This window comes from Peromyscus maniculatus, chromosome 3 (assembly GCF_049852395.1).
Source record: "Peromyscus maniculatus bairdii isolate BWxNUB_F1_BW_parent chromosome 3, HU_Pman_BW_mat_3.1, whole genome shotgun sequence".
In the NCBI taxonomy this organism is placed as follows: domain Eukaryota; kingdom Metazoa; phylum Chordata; class Mammalia; order Rodentia; family Cricetidae; genus Peromyscus; species Peromyscus maniculatus.
In genome coordinates, this window is record NC_134854.1 from 162,500,522 (window position 1) to 162,519,451 (window position 18,930).

At 39.2% G+C, this 18,930-nt stretch overlaps 2 protein-coding genes across 6 annotated transcripts in view; one reads left to right on the forward strand and one right to left on the reverse strand.

Annotated features, from left to right (window-relative positions):
• The window catches only part of LOC102909681 (solute carrier organic anion transporter family member 1A5), a 96,267-nt gene that overhangs the window by 62,439 nt on the left and 14,898 nt on the right, over window positions 1-18,930 (reverse strand). The gene's annotated exons all lie outside the window — the stretch shown is intronic.
• Window positions 8,029-14,538, forward strand: Iapp (islet amyloid polypeptide). The gene is made up of 2 exons (XM_006976478.4): window positions 8,029-8,110; window positions 12,936-14,538. The coding sequence occupies exons 1-2, from the start codon at window positions 8,031-8,033 to the stop codon at window positions 13,132-13,134; spliced, it is 279 nt and encodes a 92-aa protein (XP_006976540.1). The 5' UTR covers window positions 8,029-8,030; the 3' UTR covers window positions 13,135-14,538.

An 18,930-nucleotide genomic window follows, 5' to 3' on the forward strand; every position in this document is an offset into this window, starting at 1 on the left:
CACACCACTCATTGCAGAAAACAGAAGCACTCATATGTTTCTCATTTCAAGGAAGATTAAGAAGTTTACGGAGGTGAGATTCCACAGAGAATTAGGGTAACAGTAATACGGCATGACAAATCTGATTCCAGTTGGTATTGGAGGTTGAATTTCACACCTTGGTCTAGTTACAAGAAAAATACATCCAAGAGAGTGACTAAGAATAACCAAGTAGACTCTTACTGTTGGATGTCTTGGCAATTTTCTGTAACAAGGAGCCAGGGAGCATGAAGGATTTGAGTTCAGTTTTCCTTGGAATGGGTGACAGATATTCTTTTTACTATCATTGAAGTTCTAGGATCTGTATGGGATAATCACACTTGAAGGGTGTGGGGTGTGTTCAAAGAAAAGCACATTTACTTAAAGGCCCTGGAAGAATGGGGTATATCCCCTCAGGTTCTCTCAGGGCAGCTGTGTTCTCTTTGCTGGACTTCCATTGTTACATTGGATAAAGGATTTTCATTATCACAAAAATCTACGAACCATTCAGCCCTGGATTTTCTCAAACTCTTAAAACACCACGAGCAGGACGCTTATTTTTTGCCATTCTCTTGGCATTCTGGTCTTCAGTTTCCTACCAGAATTATACATTATGTTCTGCTTAAACCTCTCTAGACATTCTCTTGAGTGAATCTCCAAACTCTTCCACCTTCACACAAACCAGTTCCAAGGAGTAAGGTCGTGTGTTCAGGTGTATCATAGCATTGACACCATTTCTTGAAGGAGATTTTCTTTGTAATTTTGACTTTGTGAAGGCACATGCGTAGGTGAATGTTAGTAACATGTACTACAGCGGACATACATGGAAGTTAGAGGACATCTATGGGAAGTCCATTCTCTCCTTCTACCATCTCTGGCTAGATTCTGTCCATGGCTGAAAAATAGAGTAACAGTGAACTAAAAGGAAATGGATTGATCTCTTTGGTGGAGTAAATCTCATGATAGCACAATGGTCAGGCTGGAATATGGCTACTGCTTACTGCTCTCATTCAGATCTCCAGTGAGAAAGAGGAGAAAGACAAAAATGTGAAGTTTGGTGGAGAAAGTGTGTGAGCAAGTTTAAAGGGGAAGATGAGGAGGGCACAACAGGTAGAAGATTATGAATTAAAACATATATGCTTGGATGTCAAGTTGACAAGTAGATTAGGATGGTTAATACCGATTGTCACTTTGGCAGATCTAGAATCATGACAGATCGAGAATTGACTAAGAAACAAATTTCCAGGTATGTCTGTGAAGGAGTAGGGTTAACTGCATAGGTAAAACCAACCCAAAATGTAGCACCATTCAATGATCTGGGGTTCTAAATATAATAATAATAATAATAATAATAATAATAATAATAATAGAGTGAGCTGAGCACCAACATCCATCTCTCTCTGCTTTCTGAACACAGATGCAATGTAACCGGCTACATCAGGCGCCTGCTATGATGCCTTTCCTCAAAGTAGAAGCCAAAGTAAGATTTTCTTTTCTTCTGTTGACCTTTTCATGTATTGAGTAGAAATTATTCAAGACATTAAAAGAGGTTGCTATTTATCAATAAACATGTTTACTGGATGCTGTGTATATTAGAGCTCAAAAGTTATCATTAGTAGAATATGATAACTCCATATGACAGAAACCTATGTAACTTTGGAAATTAAATAACAAAACATATAGAAAGGTGCACATGATAAAACAATACAGAAAAAAATAAAATTTGCTGAACTGTAAAAAAAAATCCATGAACCTTTTTAGATGCACCTGTTTTATGTTTCTCTAATGAAGCCTTCTTAGCATTCTGGAAGCATCTCCTGCTGTGGTATTTGCACCATGGCATCACCAATGTGATTTCTAAATACTGGAGTCAAATGTAGCCATTTGGTATTTCATTTTGTGTGGATACCAATTATCTGTCTGTAACTCCATCAGGGATGTACATGAGGCTTTTATACTAATATCTTTTCTTCATCTTTGAACTTCTGTGTGGGTAGGTGTGAGAGTGTGTGTGTGTGTGTGTGTGTGTGTGTGTGTCTGTGTGTCTGTGTGTCTGTGTGTCTGTGTGTGTCTGTGTGTCTATATGTGGTTGGTGCATGAGTGTATGCATTCATGTTTGTGTGTGTTCACACATGGGTGTGCATGCCTCTGTGTGTGTATGCAAGTATGTAAATGCATGGGATCAAAGTGACCTAGAAAATCAAAGTGAACAAGGCATCATGGATGAAATGAAAACACTACACATGGTCACCATAAAGATTAAAAGCAGAAGTTAAATAGAAGTGAGTGAGGAATCAGTGACTCCAACTGATTTTTCACTCTGAGGATATGGATGAGAGGTGTTTGCAAAGAAGTTAATCAAGAGCACGAAAAGTGTGCAGGAAATATTTGGTGTGTTTTAGTGTGTAATTGCTCATAATAGTTTCTTATGATCTTTTGTATTCCTGTGAGATCCACCATGGTGGGAAAGACAGTGTCAGAGCTCGAGGCAGCCTATCACATCACACTCTCAATCAGGAAGGGGAAGAGATAAAGATTGGCATTCAGCTCACTTCCTCCATCTCTGCTGAGTTAACAGCTATGGAGACTCACTTCTATATAGCTATATTTGAGTTTCGACATGTTTACAGGTTAACAAACATGAATTATAATATGAACACCACAAGGCAATGGTCCAAGTTTCATCTATTCTAAGCTGTTCCCCATGAGTCAATGGTTTCTGGAAACCTACAAGCAAGTGACCTTGTAGCCTCCCATTAGGGGTGTTTGTTAGAGTTGGCAGAAAGAGAATTCATTTATGCAACCCAGTTGAGGATAACACTTTTATGAATGGAGAAATGAGTCAACAAAGACCAATGCATTCCCCAAAATGAGGGAAATAGCCCCAACACAAATGGCAGTGTTCAGCTACTGAGGAGGCTGAATGTAAAATTATATAACTACAAGAAAATTCTTCTAAATCACTTAAACCAGATGTTTCTGCCAACAGTTTTTAGATAACTACCAACCTTCTTTAACTTGGAGAATGAATAGAATTAATATCAGTATATCAAACAGTTCCAACATCATCTCCAGCTCACCGAGAAAATTTTAAAGCAACTCCCTAGAAGATATTATTTTAAGAGTTTATTTTTTATTATTTTAATTTATATGTGTGTGTGTGTGTGTGTGTGTGTGTGTGTGTGTGTGTGTGTGTGTATGTGCGTATCTGCATGAGGTCAGGAATATGTGAGTAGAGGTGCCCAGAGAGGCCAGAGGTGACAAATCCTTTGGAACTGGAGTTACAGGCAGTTGTGAGCCTCCCAACAGGTGCTGGGAACTGAATTGGAATCTTCTGGGGGATCACTAAGTGCTCTTAATCACTGGATCCATCTCTCTAACTACCCTGAAAGATGCTAAAATGTAACATAGATAGACATAGGTTAAATACAAACTGCAGCCTATCTGAGTTCATCTAATCTTCCAGTTCTTAGCACATTAGCTGAGTCACAGGAAGAGTCTTAATTCACACAACCAAAGAATCATGGTGCTAATTGGCTATGGCCACAGGCTTCATTTCCCCTGAAGTTTTTGCAAAAGACCCTTAATCATGACTCATCAGTACTAGCTAATATAATTAGATGAAGTTTTACATTTATTACTAAACAAGCTGTAATTATGCTTTTGTGGACATGCATCTTTTTTCAATTTCATCTGCGCATAGCTGAAAGGGTCTTGGTTAGACAATGCAGCAAATTGATGTAATTTACTCAGATTCCTTTTCTTTGGAATCCCATTAGACCTACCATCATGCAGTTACTGCTTTCTTTTCCTCTGGATGACAGTGTTCATCTACCTGGTGCAATTTTAAGTAAACCAGCTCCAAAACATTACTTTCAGGTGGCTCAGGTTTCCCATGCTTCTCTGTAAGGAGGCACTGAGGACTTTCCATTAAGAATGTACTTTAGGATGTGAGGGTGATGTGGCTGTGAAATCTGTCATGCCATTGATCATCAGGGTTAATCTAGTTGATCTGGCTAGCTAGAGAGGTACCCTTTACACTCATTTAGTTCAGGAACCCCTGGCTAGGAATGATGCTACCCACAGTAAAGTTGTCATCCAATATCAATTAACACAAACAATCCTCCACAGACATGCCCACAGGCCAACCCAACACAAACAATTTCTCATTGAAACTTTCCTCCAAGATGAATCTAGGTTGTGTCAAGTTGACAATAAGCTAACCCTGATGCCAGCTTAAGCTATATAGGTGAGTTACAGACCATCCTGGATACATTGTAAGACCCTGTCACAAAACAACCAAAAGAAAAGAAAGGGAAAAACAAAGCAAGAGAAAAAGAAAGGATGAGATGGATTAAACATTTCTTTACCCAAGAAGTAACTAACATCCTTTGATGCTCCTAAAAATTACTCCTGAACACTGAGAATTGGTACTTCCATAAATAAATTCATGTATTTTCAAAATTTAGATAAATCTCATTCACCAAATGACTGAGGGAACTAAAAAATTATATGTACTGCCTTTGAGGAGATTTCGTATATCAATAAGACTGAAGGAAGCACAATACCACACCTTTATCCACGGTCCCATAGACCCCCGGTAGATCTGAGCATTGCTGGAGCCTGAGACACAGTACCCTACCCCTGACCCACTGTCCACAGCCTTCCTTGCCAAGCTCTACTTTAGCTGCCAGAAAGATTACCTAATTAGTAAATTCTTACTAATGTATTACTACCTTCAACTTTAATTTTGTGTTTCTCCCAAGCAGATACATATTTAAATAAGGGTCTTTTTGTTGTCTCTCTTTTTTAATTAAAAGGACTGGTTCACCTCTTTTGAGAATTTTAACATACTCAAAGCCAAAGAGGTAAGTATATTAAGTCTAAATGATCTTTTGAGATCTGTCATAATTATTATATACATTATAATATTATAAAAAATATTATAACTACTTTTCAAATGAATACCACAGAAAATAATTTGCATAAGGGAAATAAAATGAACAGGTTAATCACACAGACTCACTCCATGCAAGACTCACAAGCATTCAACTCATTAGGTTTTAGCTTGTATATACAGGACACTCTCCCTACTCCATATTCACATAAACACAAAGATACTATTTATTCATGGAAAGTTCATAGGGGAGATTTCTTCCCCACAGTTCCTCAAGCTCTGGCCAGCAGAGAGCTTTTCCTTTGTGCTGCTGGACTGCACTGGCTTTTCTGTTTGGCTGACTTCACTTCGGCAGCCATTGTCTGCATGCTACCCTGAAATTACTTTAGAATGTTATTCACCATCACTCCTTCAATTGCTAATGCTAAATGCCTCTAAACCAGCTAGACCTGAAGCTCTATCAAGCAGGAACTTAATCCACTTTACCTCTAATTCACCTCCCCACAGCTCTTGCACCTCAGTATCTGGAACAAAAGAGATACTGGGGGCTGGAGCTAATGCTCAGTGGAGGAGTGCTGCCTAGTGTGCAAGGAGCCTGGGGTTCAATCCCCAAGTAGGAGGAGTCACATTTATGTATTTACAATGTTGATTTTTCAACTCTTTTGATGAAAAATAAAACCCAAGACACATCAGACAAAATTTCACAGGCCAAGAATAAAGAAAAGATCCAAAGGGAGTCTGTAGAGTGTTTTAAAAGTCACCCTGAAGAATCCGGAATGCTCTCTCTATAAGGAAATCACTTTTCTTTACAGCCATACCAGTGGTTAAGTGGTATAGTTGCTAAAGTGGTCATTGCTGACATATAATGCCTATGAAAGTCTAAATATAAATTAAGCGACCTATCATAAAGATCCACTTATAGCAGAGAAGACATGCCTGAAAGCAAGGAATGGCATCTGGAATGCTAACACTCAGGAGATGAGGAAAGATGAGGAATTCAAAGTCATCCTTGGTTACATGTGGAGTTCAATACCAGACTGGCCAACATGGGGCTGCACATCAAAACAAAATAAAATGTTTTAAATGGAATAAAGATATGATCAGAAACAAAAGACCATGAGTTTTCCTGTGCAAGATCTTTCTCTCGGAAAGCAATTATAGGACAAACTCCATTTGAGTAAGGGGATGGGGACTGAGACAACTCAGTCATAAAAGTGCTTGCCTCACATAAGGGTCTGCCTTTAGAAGCCATATAAAACTGTGGGGTGCTGTGGGATGGTCTGTATGTCAAATTACTCTGATTGGTCAATAAATAAAACACTGATTGACCAGTGGCTAGGCAGGAAGTATAGGTGGGACTAACAGAGAGGAGAAAAGAAAGAACAGGAAGGCAGAAGGAGTCACTGCCAGCCGCCGCCATGACAAGCAGCATGTGAAGACACTGGCAAGCCATGAGCCACGTGGCAAGGTATAGATTTATGGAAATGGATTAATTTAAGCTATAAGAACAGTTAGCAAGAAACCTGCCACAGCTATACAGTTTGTAAGCAATATAAGTCTCTGTGTTTACTTGGTTGTGTCTGAGAGGTTGTGGGACTGGTGGGTGACAGAGATTTGTCCTGACTGTGGGCAAGGCAGGAAGACTCTAGCTACAGTGGGGTGTGGTGGTATGTGCACCTAACCCCAGAACATGAGAAGGTGAACCAGAAAGATCCTGGGGCACCCTCACCAAAAATGTCTGGCAAGTTTCAGGTCCATGACAATTTGGTCCTTTTAAGGTTGACTATTGAGATTGTCCTTGGGCCTCTACATGTATGCACTCAAAACCACACTTAAATATGTACACACACACACACATACACACACACACACACACAAATAAACAAACAAACAAATAAATAAGACTGTGTCCTTACGTACAATGAGGAGTCTCTTAACTCCTGATAAATAGTATTTTAGATGTAAAATCACTGGATTTATGTCTTTGGTGTTCCCCCACTTCACTATAAATGGCTCCTATTATTGTATACACACACACACACACACACACACATTTCTTTGTTTCTTGAGAATTCCATGTATGCTTACAATGTACTTTGATCAAATCCATCCTCCACTCCTTCCCCTCCAACTCCCCCCAGAATGCCTCCCACTTCTTGTACTCTCTCTCTTAACTTCCTATAATCCTTTTTTTTTGGGGGGGTGTCAAGACAGGGTTTCTCTGTGTAGCTTTGGAGCCTATAATCCTTTTAAAGGCCACTGAGTCCATTCAGTTTTCCATTTTATGAACTGCTTACAAAATAGTTCTTACAGTTTTACAAACTATTTCTGAGTGTCCATAGCCTTGAGAGAGTGGCTATAACTCCCCTATTTCTCTAGCATTCTCTTTGCATATAAGCACACTTTATTGTTATTCATTAAACTTTTTAAAATGTCACTTGATTACTGTTATACTAATTTTTGAAAATATCACTTATATTTCACAAAAATGGAAACCCCAAAACTTCTTCCCTTGATGGACCATTAACCCCACAAAGGCACTCAGTATGTGCTCTGCTAATATTTACCCAAGTGTTAATGAGATGATGGCCCATGTGCTCCTGCTGCCTATGAAGCACTTTCCATCCATAAGATGGAAATTAATGACAGAGCCTCCCTGGTGACAGAGCTAAGCAAGGCGAGGGGTGTATAAAAGCCAGCTTGCTAGTTGTCAAGCCAGGCGAGCGGAGTTGGGCTGTGGTTCCTGAAGCTTCTGGCTATCAAGGCATTTTCTGATATTGCTGCCACTGATTACTAAAAGGTAAAGAACATCTTGTGCTTGGGAAGATGTTATTTACTAAAAGAAAAGTAATCTTTGTGCTACATGTAGGAATTACTTCATGAAGAGAGTAAAAGAATAATGTGTTATAATAGAAATTTTCATGTTGTTTTAAAAAGAAACTTGAACGTTTTGAAACTATTTCAAAGTTGACAGGCATAAGTAAAAAATAACAGAAATCCTTGTAAAGTATGCTTTAAATTTTCTTTGAAGGTTTTAATTTAAAATTGCATCAATCAGAACTGAAGGACGTGGCTTGACTTCAATGTTTTCTCTTCTCAGGGAACTTGAGAAGCAATGCACATCTTAAAGCTGCCAGCTGCTCTCCTCATCCTCTCTGTGGCACTAAACCACTTGAAAGCTACACCTGTCAGAAGGTTGGTAACCTGAAAATCCCTACTTCTTTTGAAAAGTGTGGGGAAAATAGAATTCAACACCGCTATGTAACTAACAGCCCTTGTATTCTTCAATTTCTAAGCAATTCTTGCCGTTAGCAGTACTTGAAGGGGAAGGCTTCCCAAGTCTGTGTTCTTCCAGGACAAAGTCAGTGACTGAGGAATGACTGGTAGAACTTCTTGTAGATGGCCATGGACAGCAACATTTGTCTGGAATTTATTAGAACCTACAGGGGCCAAGCCAGAGTAAGATGCCAGGAAAACTGACAGGCAGACAGTCATACTGTTTGAACCCAATACAGAAAGAAACTGAAGGGATTGAACAAAACATTGGTTTTTATGTCACTTGGAATTCTGCTGCATATTTAAACTGCTTGTTTTTCCTCTTCAGAGGGGTCTGGAAGTATCCAAACTTATACATCTCCTTCAGGAATTTGAAACTATAAGAGTGGAAGCAAATGAAAGGTGTTTTTAAGAAGTTAAATTTCAGAAATAGTTAAAAAGTCATTTGCTGTTTGAAAGTCATTCCATGTTGTGGTCACACAGAGATATAAATTCTGCACAAGATGACTCTGAGCATCTGTGGATGTTAATTAGCAATACCTGAAATATTGTCACTGTGTAGACTGTACATAGACATCATCATGATTTCTGAGGAAGGCTTGTTGGAAATATCAAAGGGAAACAAAGAAAACTAAACAGTGGTTTGAGGAAATCTAAGGTCATTTAAGGCGGCTGGCAGAATAGTAGTGATTACAAGCTTCAGACGGAAACCACTAAAAACTGTAATTCTCCATCTATTTAAAAGATTCCTATTACCAAATCCATGAATCTGATTTAAACAAAGTAACAAAAATTTATGCCTAAATCAGTTTTGCTCCATATATCTTAGGAGACCAGACGTAATCACTCTTGACAGCACAAAGAACTAAATGCACCTTTGAAAAAGAATGTGATTTAAGTCTCTCAATAGATTATCATCATCATCTCTTTCTTTGTCTCTGGGGTATTTGTTCTTTGGTGAAAGTCTGTGTCAATGTGCAGACATTTCTATAGCACTAGCTATGATTAATAGCAGGAATTATTAGAAAATGGTTTTTGTCATCTGAACACTTACCTGGTTTCACACAGTGTTCTCTGAACTGACTGTAATTTTCAATTGGCTTTTTCATGGCTAAAAATAACTGTAAAACCAATATGAAGTTTCTAATAAGAACAATTATATCATGATGGAAAATTTAACAGTATTACCTAATGTGTCTGCCAGTGTGTTTGATTTTTTTTCTACAAGTATATATGGAGATTTGCTCAGCACCTCTACCAAGTGTGTCTGTGAGTGCTCACATCTTATACAGTGAACTTTACTCTAAAATAGAATAAATCACAGCATTACTGTCTGTCATATTATCTTCCTGTTTTCTCATAATGATTTATCTTGTACACACTCATAAGACATCCTTAAAATGCCTTTTAGTGCATTTCTTTACATCAGTACCCGTTTGGGGGATGGAGGATACACACACACACACACACACACACACACACACACACACACACTCACACTCACACTCACACTCAAACCTAGCTGGATCACTAGCAGCTCTTAGCAGTAGCCTCACACCTCTACAAAAGAATGTTAATGTAGACAAGTCATTAAGAAAAGAAATACCTACAATGGAGATAGCACATCTTGCACTGGCTATGTGACCCTTACCGGACATTTCAATGACTGTTTGAATAGTCGTGTGCATTCTCTCACCATCTTCAGATGGAAGGTTTCTTGGGGAAAGCAATACTGCATCTGGGACACAAGCTTAAGAGATTCCTGTGTGTTTTTCATGAGGCGTGGTGGTCCTTTCAGCTAACTCAATGTGAGAATGTTTTATTTAGATAACGTAAGGTGTTGTTATTGCCCTCTAATCAGTTCTCAAAGTCCAGCCACCTGCTTGTGGAGAACTCTACAGTCTGCTCCCATCACCATCAAGAACACCTTCAGAGACTGCCCTGCATTGATAGATCATGTTCTCAACTGTCTTAAATCTATCAGTTTTCAGGTTCACAGACCAACTCCTGTGCCCAGATGTTTTTTAGGAAAAGTCATGTTATTTAAAATTTAATGTCATGTGTTTGGAAACACTGGCAAAACTCTTTAAAGCATTAAGTCATTTCTTTGAAGTACCGTGTTCATGTGTGCTACAGCTTCAAAGAAGGGATAATATCCCTGAGATGACTACAGATGAGAAATGTGGATTGCACTGGGTGTGGTGGCACACACTCGTAATCCCTGCACTAGAGAGGGGTGGAGGAAGACGATGCTGGTCTGAGATTAAAAAGTGGGAAACTGCTTCAAAAAAAGAAAAAAAAATTGAACATTTGAGTCCCACAGTGGGCTTCCTTTGGCTACTGACTGTTCCTTTATTGTATATTTACACAAAACAGATAGCCAGATCACTCGATGCTGACGGAATCTAACTGGGGGAAATACAGCAGTAAGGAGACAAAATAATTTTAAAAATTCATATAAAACATTTAGGCCTAGGGTATCTCTGCACAGAGGCAATGATGATTCAACACTCCCACCCACAAAGTCCTCACAGAGGCATTCATAGCACTTAGTTCCCAGCTGCACGTCCTCTACATTGTCCTGGGCATTGAGTTTTTAGCCCCATAACTTTTACTTTCCACTTTACATGTATCTAAATCCTTTGTTGTTGTTGTTGTTGCTGCTGTTGTTGTTTTGAGACAGGGTTTCTCTCTATAGCATTGGTGCCGGTCCTGGATCTCACTCTGTAGCCGAGGCTGGCCTCGAACTCACAGAGATCTGCCTGGCTCTGCTTCCCGAGTGCTGGGATTAAAGGCAAGTGCCACCGTGGACCAGCCTAAATTTTAATAGTAATTTGATTTCTATGGAGCTGAAAACTACAGCACTTCCCAGGGTGTTCTAAAAATCAATCCAGTAGTCAGCGTTCCTATTCTATATCCATCTGAAATACCATTTTGAAAGCACACTGATAAAGTTTATTTCTGAAATACATTTCAAAGCCCCAAGTCTCAAAAGTTTGGTCCCTAAAGCATGGTACCTGTAAGAGGTAGTAGAAACTTGGAGAGGGGAAGGCAGAGCAAGGGTTTGGGGCCACTGTACTTGTACTTTCAAAGGAGGTTTGGAAAGACAATTTATTCTTCTCCCTCTTTTTGTTTGCTTCCTAGTCACCAGGCCGTTACCAGTGTGCTTCATCTCATAATCACCTGCTGGTCACGTGTCCTTAGTACCAAACAACAGGACCAATGACCCTGGGCTGAGTCCTCCAAATGGCAAGCCCAAATGTTTTTCCTGTTTGTAAGTTGATTTATTTAAGGTGTTCTTCTACAAGCAGAAAGCTGACCAACCAAGACCTGAGATATTCCACGTCTATAGAGTTGAAATAAATAAATGTCTCAAATAGAGGTACATCCGGGTGTGGTAGCACATACCTGTAATCCCAACACTTGGGAGAAGTGGAATAATCACAAGTTGGAAGCCAGCCTGGACTATATAGAAAAGTCAAGGCCAGCCTAGGCTACATGGCTAGACTCAAAAATAATAATAAATAAATGTACCAAAATTCAAATGAATTTTAAATCACAGTTATAAGTTTTGAGATATTGCTAGTGTTATTTTAGTGGCTAAAAATGTGGTGATCTTATGCCCTCGACATACAAAGACTCCAGTTGTCACAGTTAGCCTAGCCCTAACATGAAAATTTTTGAAAAGTAGAGGTCTGCATATTCATGCCAAGGACTCCCATGGTGCAACGAGCACTGGAACAGTGATCAATTCATTTGTCCTGTGACTGTATAGTAACTTTTAGATGATCTTTTAATCACCCAATATGATCTGTCTTTTTTGGGGGAGGGGGTTGGTTTTCCAGACAGGATTTCTCTGTGTAGCTTTGGCTGTCCTGGAACTTGCTCTGTAGACCAGACTGGCCTCAAACTCACAGAGATCTGCCTGCCTCTGAACCCTGAGTGCTGGGATAAAAGGCATACACCACCACCGCCCAGCCTTATCTGTCTTTTTAATGTTTCTATACTGTTTATTGTAGTAAGAATACTCAATGTGAAATCTGCTCTCACAAAATGTTTTAGCATGCAAAAATTTTGTACTGCTGACCAGTGATCTTAAGAACACATTCACCTTGCTGCCTACAGCTTAGTAACCAGCAATTTGCCCCTTACCTGGTGAACAGCATTCCAGTACTTGATTCACAAGTTTGACTGTGTGTGATGTCTCCTTTGTGTTCACTGTATGTAATTTCCTGTACCTGAGTTATCTCACTTTGAACAATGTCTTTAGTGTTGTATATTGCAGAATTTCCTCATGGCATCTTTCTCTTGATATTTTAACTGAGTAATCTCAAGAAACAGAAAAATATTGTTTAATTTTTGTCAAAAAGATAGAGGAAATGAATGTACCTTTAGAATATCCACATATTCCAGGCTAGATTTAAATCATACATTCCAAATCCTTTATGTATAACAGAAAATATGTCCACCAACAAGACTTAGAAGATAGAGATTTTTTATTATAAGAACATGTGCCCCAACTATCCAGAGATTACTCCTTGTATTGTGAACTGCAATGTTGACCCCAGTGGAAGGTGCTGTGTGGTTTTGTGGTCAAAAAATGATTCTTCTACATGTTCTAGGTGTCAGAAAGAGCCAAAGTCCTGAGTGACTTCTATAAAAATACTCCCCTTCTTTCACTGCACGAGATAGTGGAGATGACATGGCTACCTCTCAACCTGGTACTTCTTTCTTATTTGCTCAGTGGTACCAATCACCTGGTGGACAAACGGAAGTGCAACACAGCCACATGTGCCACACAACGCCTGACAAACTTTTTGGTCCGTTCGAGCAACAACCTTGGTCCTGTCCTTCCACCAACCAACGTGGGATCGAACACATACGGCAAGAGGAATGCAGCAGAGATTCTGAACAGGGAATCTTTGGATTTCTTACTCCTTTAGAGCCAATGTACTTCTTCATCTCTTGTTACTTTATGTGTAAATGCTGTAGTAATTTCATTAGTAATTTAACAGTGCCTTTTTCATTTACACTATGAATGCAAGATGATGTGTCACATGCTTTCTGGCTGTGTGTGTAAATCCTCATTCTAAGAATTGTTTTAGGGCTGATCAAGGTCAGGCTACAGACAGTGTCTCTTCACACATGTTCTTGAAATACCTAAAATTTCTTTTTTTACCTTGTAACTTTATGATTCAAGTGCAACAATAAAGGAGACCATAGGAGCATGAAACCTGACAAGTCATTAACTGCTAATAGCAAAGTTCTGATTCTGGAAATTGGAAAAGCAAGTATTCTAGGTACCTGTTCAGATGCCATTTCAAAATAAATTAGCAAAATTGTTGCAGGATATTTGATCACACTGTGAACCCCAAAATTGTGTTACTTACTGGAAAAATCTGTTTCTAGTGGTAGTGTGGCTTAGCCCTAGCACACATACCTTTAATCTAAGAGCTTTCTAGTTACTGTAAACAGGATTAAATAAAGTCAGTCATAGGTCAAGAGATGGAGCAAGCATCCAGTTGACAGGAAGTGAACATAAAAAAAAAAACAGAGAGTAAGAGGGAGTCAGGAGGAGGATGCATTAAAAGATGCACAGGACGCAGAAGGGAGGGACATTCGGTTTGAGGTTTTTTGTTGTTGTTTGAGACTGCTTAGGAGAAAGGCCTTGTTTTCTGGGACACCAGTGGAGGAGGTTCTACCTCTCTGAGCTAGCAGGCTTTCACCCCAGTGTCTGGCTCCCAGGCCTTTATCATTAAACTCAAAAATTTGAGATCTAATTAAAAACAACACAAAATCTTGTTCTGATTTAATTTAAAAAATTTTAATTCTGTTCTTTACTGTGCTTGCTGGTACTAAAAAGGTGTTTTGAAAGATAAAGGTGGTTTGTGTCCATAAGGGGTTCATTGCATTTTCTGCAGTGAGTTTTAATGACGTGTCTATGACTTTATTCTGTTGAATATTTACACAACCGTATTTATATCCAGCATATTTCAAAAGGATCCTGTCTTCTATTATTTATGTCTTCAACTAAGAGACCACAGATTCTTAGAACTCAAGTCTATATGTCAACTTACTCTCTTGGCTAAGTTAGGCAAGTTTCTAGATGAATGGTGTGACCCTGTAAGTCAGTGTTACAATCTACATGCTTTTCCCTGACTGTAAATTGGAACCACTAGAAACAACATTCATGTATACAAATGTCTATAACACTACCTTATATCATCTTTTTAAAATGTAGTCTCATTATGGAGCCACAGCTGTTCTGGAGCTCATTATGTAGACCAAGATGGCTTCAAACTCACAGAGATCTGTCTGCCTCTGCCTCTCAAGTACTGTGATTAAAGCTGTGATCCATGACACCTGGCACTGTTTTTTTAAAAGACAATAATAGGGGCTGGTGAGATGACTCAGAAGTTAAGAGCACTGACTGTTCTTCCAGAGGTCCTGAGTTCAAGTCCCAGCAAACCACATGGTGGCTCATAACCATCTGTAATGAGAACTGGTCCCCACTTATGGCCTGGAGGCAAAACTCTGTATACATGATAAATAAACAAATCCTTAGTGTTTCATATACATAGATAACATATGATGATCATATTCTTTATTTCCCCCTCCAACATCCCTGAACTCTCCCAATATGTCTCCCTCCCAATTTCATGTCTTCCTTCTTTCTCTCTAAAGGAACTTAGCTTACACTTCCAAAAAAAATAGGAAATAAAATAGTGAATCTCATTCTTAGTGAGAATCTGACTTACAGACATGACTTGAACATTGAAATTCCCTTCATGAAGTGTGCTTTACATTACCAAAATATTTTTTTTTTTGCTATTGCTGTTGATTTTAGTGTTGGGATTAGGAAAGGATACTTATGTGAATGTTATGTTATTAGTTTCATATTTAAATGAACAAGTATGTAAATTTCTCTTTGTGATGTACCAACATTGATCCTGCTTTGAAAACAGACTCATTCCCAGGATTTCAGGTGGGGTGAGGTTCAGCTTATTTCAAAATGTGCCATAATAAAGTCAATAAAGCTTTATTGTATATCACATCTCTATGTAATAGTATCTATAGTACAAGAAATAATATTATAGCTGGGCAGTGGTGGTACATGCCCTTAATCCCAGCACTTGGCAGGCAGAAGCAGGTGGATCTCTGAGTTCAAGGCCAGCCTGGTCTACAGATCAAATTCCAGGACAGCCAGGTCTACACAGAAAAAGAAAGAGAGAAAAAGAGAAAGAAAGAAAGGAAGGAAGAAAGAAAGAAAGAAAGAAAGAAAGAAAGAAAGAAAGAAAGAAAGAAAGAAAAAGAGAGAGAGAGAGAGAGAGAGAGGAAGGAAGGGAGGGAGGAAGGAAGGAAGGAAGGGAGGAAGGAAGGAAGGAAGGAAGGAAGGAAGGAAGGAAGGAAGGAAGGAAGGAAAAATATCAATTAAACTATATGTGCTATATAATTTCTATTATAATTAGGTTTTATATTAGTTGGGGTAATCTAGAGGAACAGATAAGATATATATACATATACATGCATAATACACACACACACACACACACACACACACACACACACACACACACATATTCCCAAGCCCCAAGATGAGCAGCTTTGCTCTGCCACACCCTTTCACTATGATGTTTCAGCCTCACCAAATTTAGGGAAGTCTGTTGTCTTTCTTCATAGATCTATAAACTAAATCATGGATATTTAAAAAAAAAAGAAAGAAAGAAAGAAAAATCAGAAGAGAATTAGAAGGAAAGAGGAAACAAGGACTGGAGAGATGACTCAGCAGTTCTGAATTGTTCTTACAGAAGCCTCAAGTTTGGTTCCCAGCAACCACAGAGAGTAACTCACAACCATCTGTAACCCCAAATCCAGGAGGATACAACTCCCTCTAATGATCTCCACAGGCACCTGCAGTCATGTGCACAGACACATACATTCACAGAGTAAAATTAGTAAAAATAAATATTTTTTACAGAAAGTAATGGGAAAATATCTAGGCATATTTATATCTTTGTTATGTGAGTCATTATTAATCCTCATAAAACCCTGTAATACTAGTACCTTTATGGAATAACATCAATGGGCTGATCCATTTAAGACCATGTAGCTAAGAAATACAGTAGGCCCAGAGCTACAATCCAGACACTAAGGTCCAGCTAATTTCTGTATTTTATAAGCAAACAGAAAGATTACTCTCCTCCTTCCACTGTGCACCACAGCTTCTCCTTTACGGAGCTGTGCCTGATAAGTCTCTTTTGAGATGACCCTTAAGTCGGCAAACAGCAATGGAACTAAAATACTTATTCAAATTGTGAAGAGCTTGACATTGAGAAAAATGGTCTTTACCCACACACTATGAACGGGATTTCTTATCTTACATTTTTAGAACCCAAACTGGAAAAAAAAAAGTTTGAAAAACACTAAATCTAACAAACTTAAATACTTCCAACATTGAAAGATTGCTCACAGCGTATATTTTTCCTTCCAAAATTATAATTTTTTAATGGTATATTTCTACAATCCAGTGTGCACCTGTGTGTGAGTGTGTGTGTGTGTGTGTGTGTGTGTGTGTGTGTGTGTGTGTGTGTGTGTTTGGTGGACATGTATGTGGGGGGGCACACATGTGCTATAGTACATGTGTGGAGGTCAGACGATAATGCTGGTGTCAGTCTCCACCTTCTGCCTTGTTTGAGGCTGGCTCCTCTGTTTGCTGGTCCCTCGATGCAGATGGAAGACTTCCAGTAATTCGCCTCTCTCCTCCGCCCCTCTAGCCACAGTTCTGAGATTAAGGAAGCTAATCCCAGGATCCACACGCAGGTCTTCAGGCCTGTGTGAAAAGTCCTTTACCCACTGACTCCTCTCTTCAGCGCTGTATTCATCTTCCTACTGAGACTCGTATTTCTGTGTTTGGTAAAAAGCTGGGAAAACTTTCTTTTTTGATTCAATGAGAACTTTGATGCTAGAAATGCTACCCTTGGGCACCTGACTTCTGTCCATTTCATACCTCACATTTGGCATACCTCCACCTCCTGGCTCATATATCCTGATCACACAAAACAGCTTTCTCCACCTCTGGAATATGCTCAGTTCTGTGCAAATGCTACACACTGTGTGTGTGTGTGTGTGTGTGTGTGTGTGTGTGTGTGTGTGTGTGTGTAACCTCTCCTGCTCCATTCAACTTTCCTCTGAATTCCAAGTTAACTACTTCTTTGTAGATTGCCAGATTGCTCAAACATTCCCTCAGTCACTGACAACTGTGTATGTAACTTGTTTTTGAATTTGATACTGTCATAGTGATTACAACCTCAAAACTACCTAGTAGAAGTCCATAGTTTCTTATATTTTAATCATCATGCTCAATTGTTATCTCTCTGTCTATCCGGCAAGCTTCCTGAGATCGGAGCTATATGAGAGCTAATATAATCCTCATAATATTTAAGATCATTATTTTCACAAAATAGGCATTTGATGCATAGAGGTGTAATTACCATCATCTATGAATGATGCGTGAGTAAATGCATGAATGGATTTTGGTATAACAATAATTTTGTATAGTACAACGAAGTTAAAAGAGACTAGATTTTTTTTTACATTCTCTTTATAAAACAAAGATAGTAATGCCTTCCACACATATTTTTATGAAAGATTAGGACTAAAATAAAGCACCTGGCAAGTCTTTTGTGTTTAATCGGCCATGGCTATTTTAGCCATGATGAGTGTATCTAAACAAAGGGTAGGGTGGCTTGGTATTATGGAGTATACTTCTGTTGTTGACTAGTCTGACTGGAAAAATGAGAAAGGGTAACCTGATAAATGTTGGCAGCATAAATGGACATAAAACAATATTGGAGAAAGCCTTGAAGATAAACAAGGAGAGAAATAGAATGACAATAATCCACCCACATACTAGGATATGCACCACCAGATCTTTTCCTGCCCCAAGAGCCAAGTGACACAAAGACATACGTACTGTACAATTACATCTAGAATTACAAAAATTTGACAGAACCGTGCAAGACCTAGGCTCTGCAAATCCACCTCCTTCCCTGTGAGAACATTCCTACTGTTCTCTAGTACAAAAGCTAGGATCTCCAAGGAGCCATGAAAATCTTAGTTATAAGCAGATTAGGAAAGTAGGAGGATGGAGCTTAAGTCAGCAGAAATTTTACCACATGCCTTGGCTACTCTTCTTGCTGCGATAAAATACCCTGACATGGGACACTTTCAGGAGAACGTGTTTGTTTTGATTTATACTTCGAGAGTACAGTCAGTCCATGTAGTGGGGGAGTCAAAGCAGCTGGAGCTTACAGCAACTGGTCAGATGGCTGGTCACATGGCATCTGCAGTAGGAGGCAGTGAGCACTGAACACTTGTGCTCAGCTCATTTTCTCCTGTTTCTACAGTCTAGGATCCCATCTTGGTTAGGGTTTCTGTTGGCGTGGTAAAATCATGACCTAAAGCAACTTGGGGAGAAAAGGGGTTGTTTCAATTACTTACTCTTCCACATCACAAACCACCATTGAAGGAAGTCAGGGCAGGAACTCAAACTGGGCAGGAACCTGGAGGCAGGAGCTGATGCAGAAGCCATGGAGGAGTGCTGCTTACTGGTTTGCTCCTCTTGGCATCCTCAACTTGCTTTCTTATAGAACCTAGGACCACCAGCCCATGAGTGGACCCACCCACAATGGACTGGGCCCTCCTACATCAATCACTAATTAAGAAAATACCACAGCTGG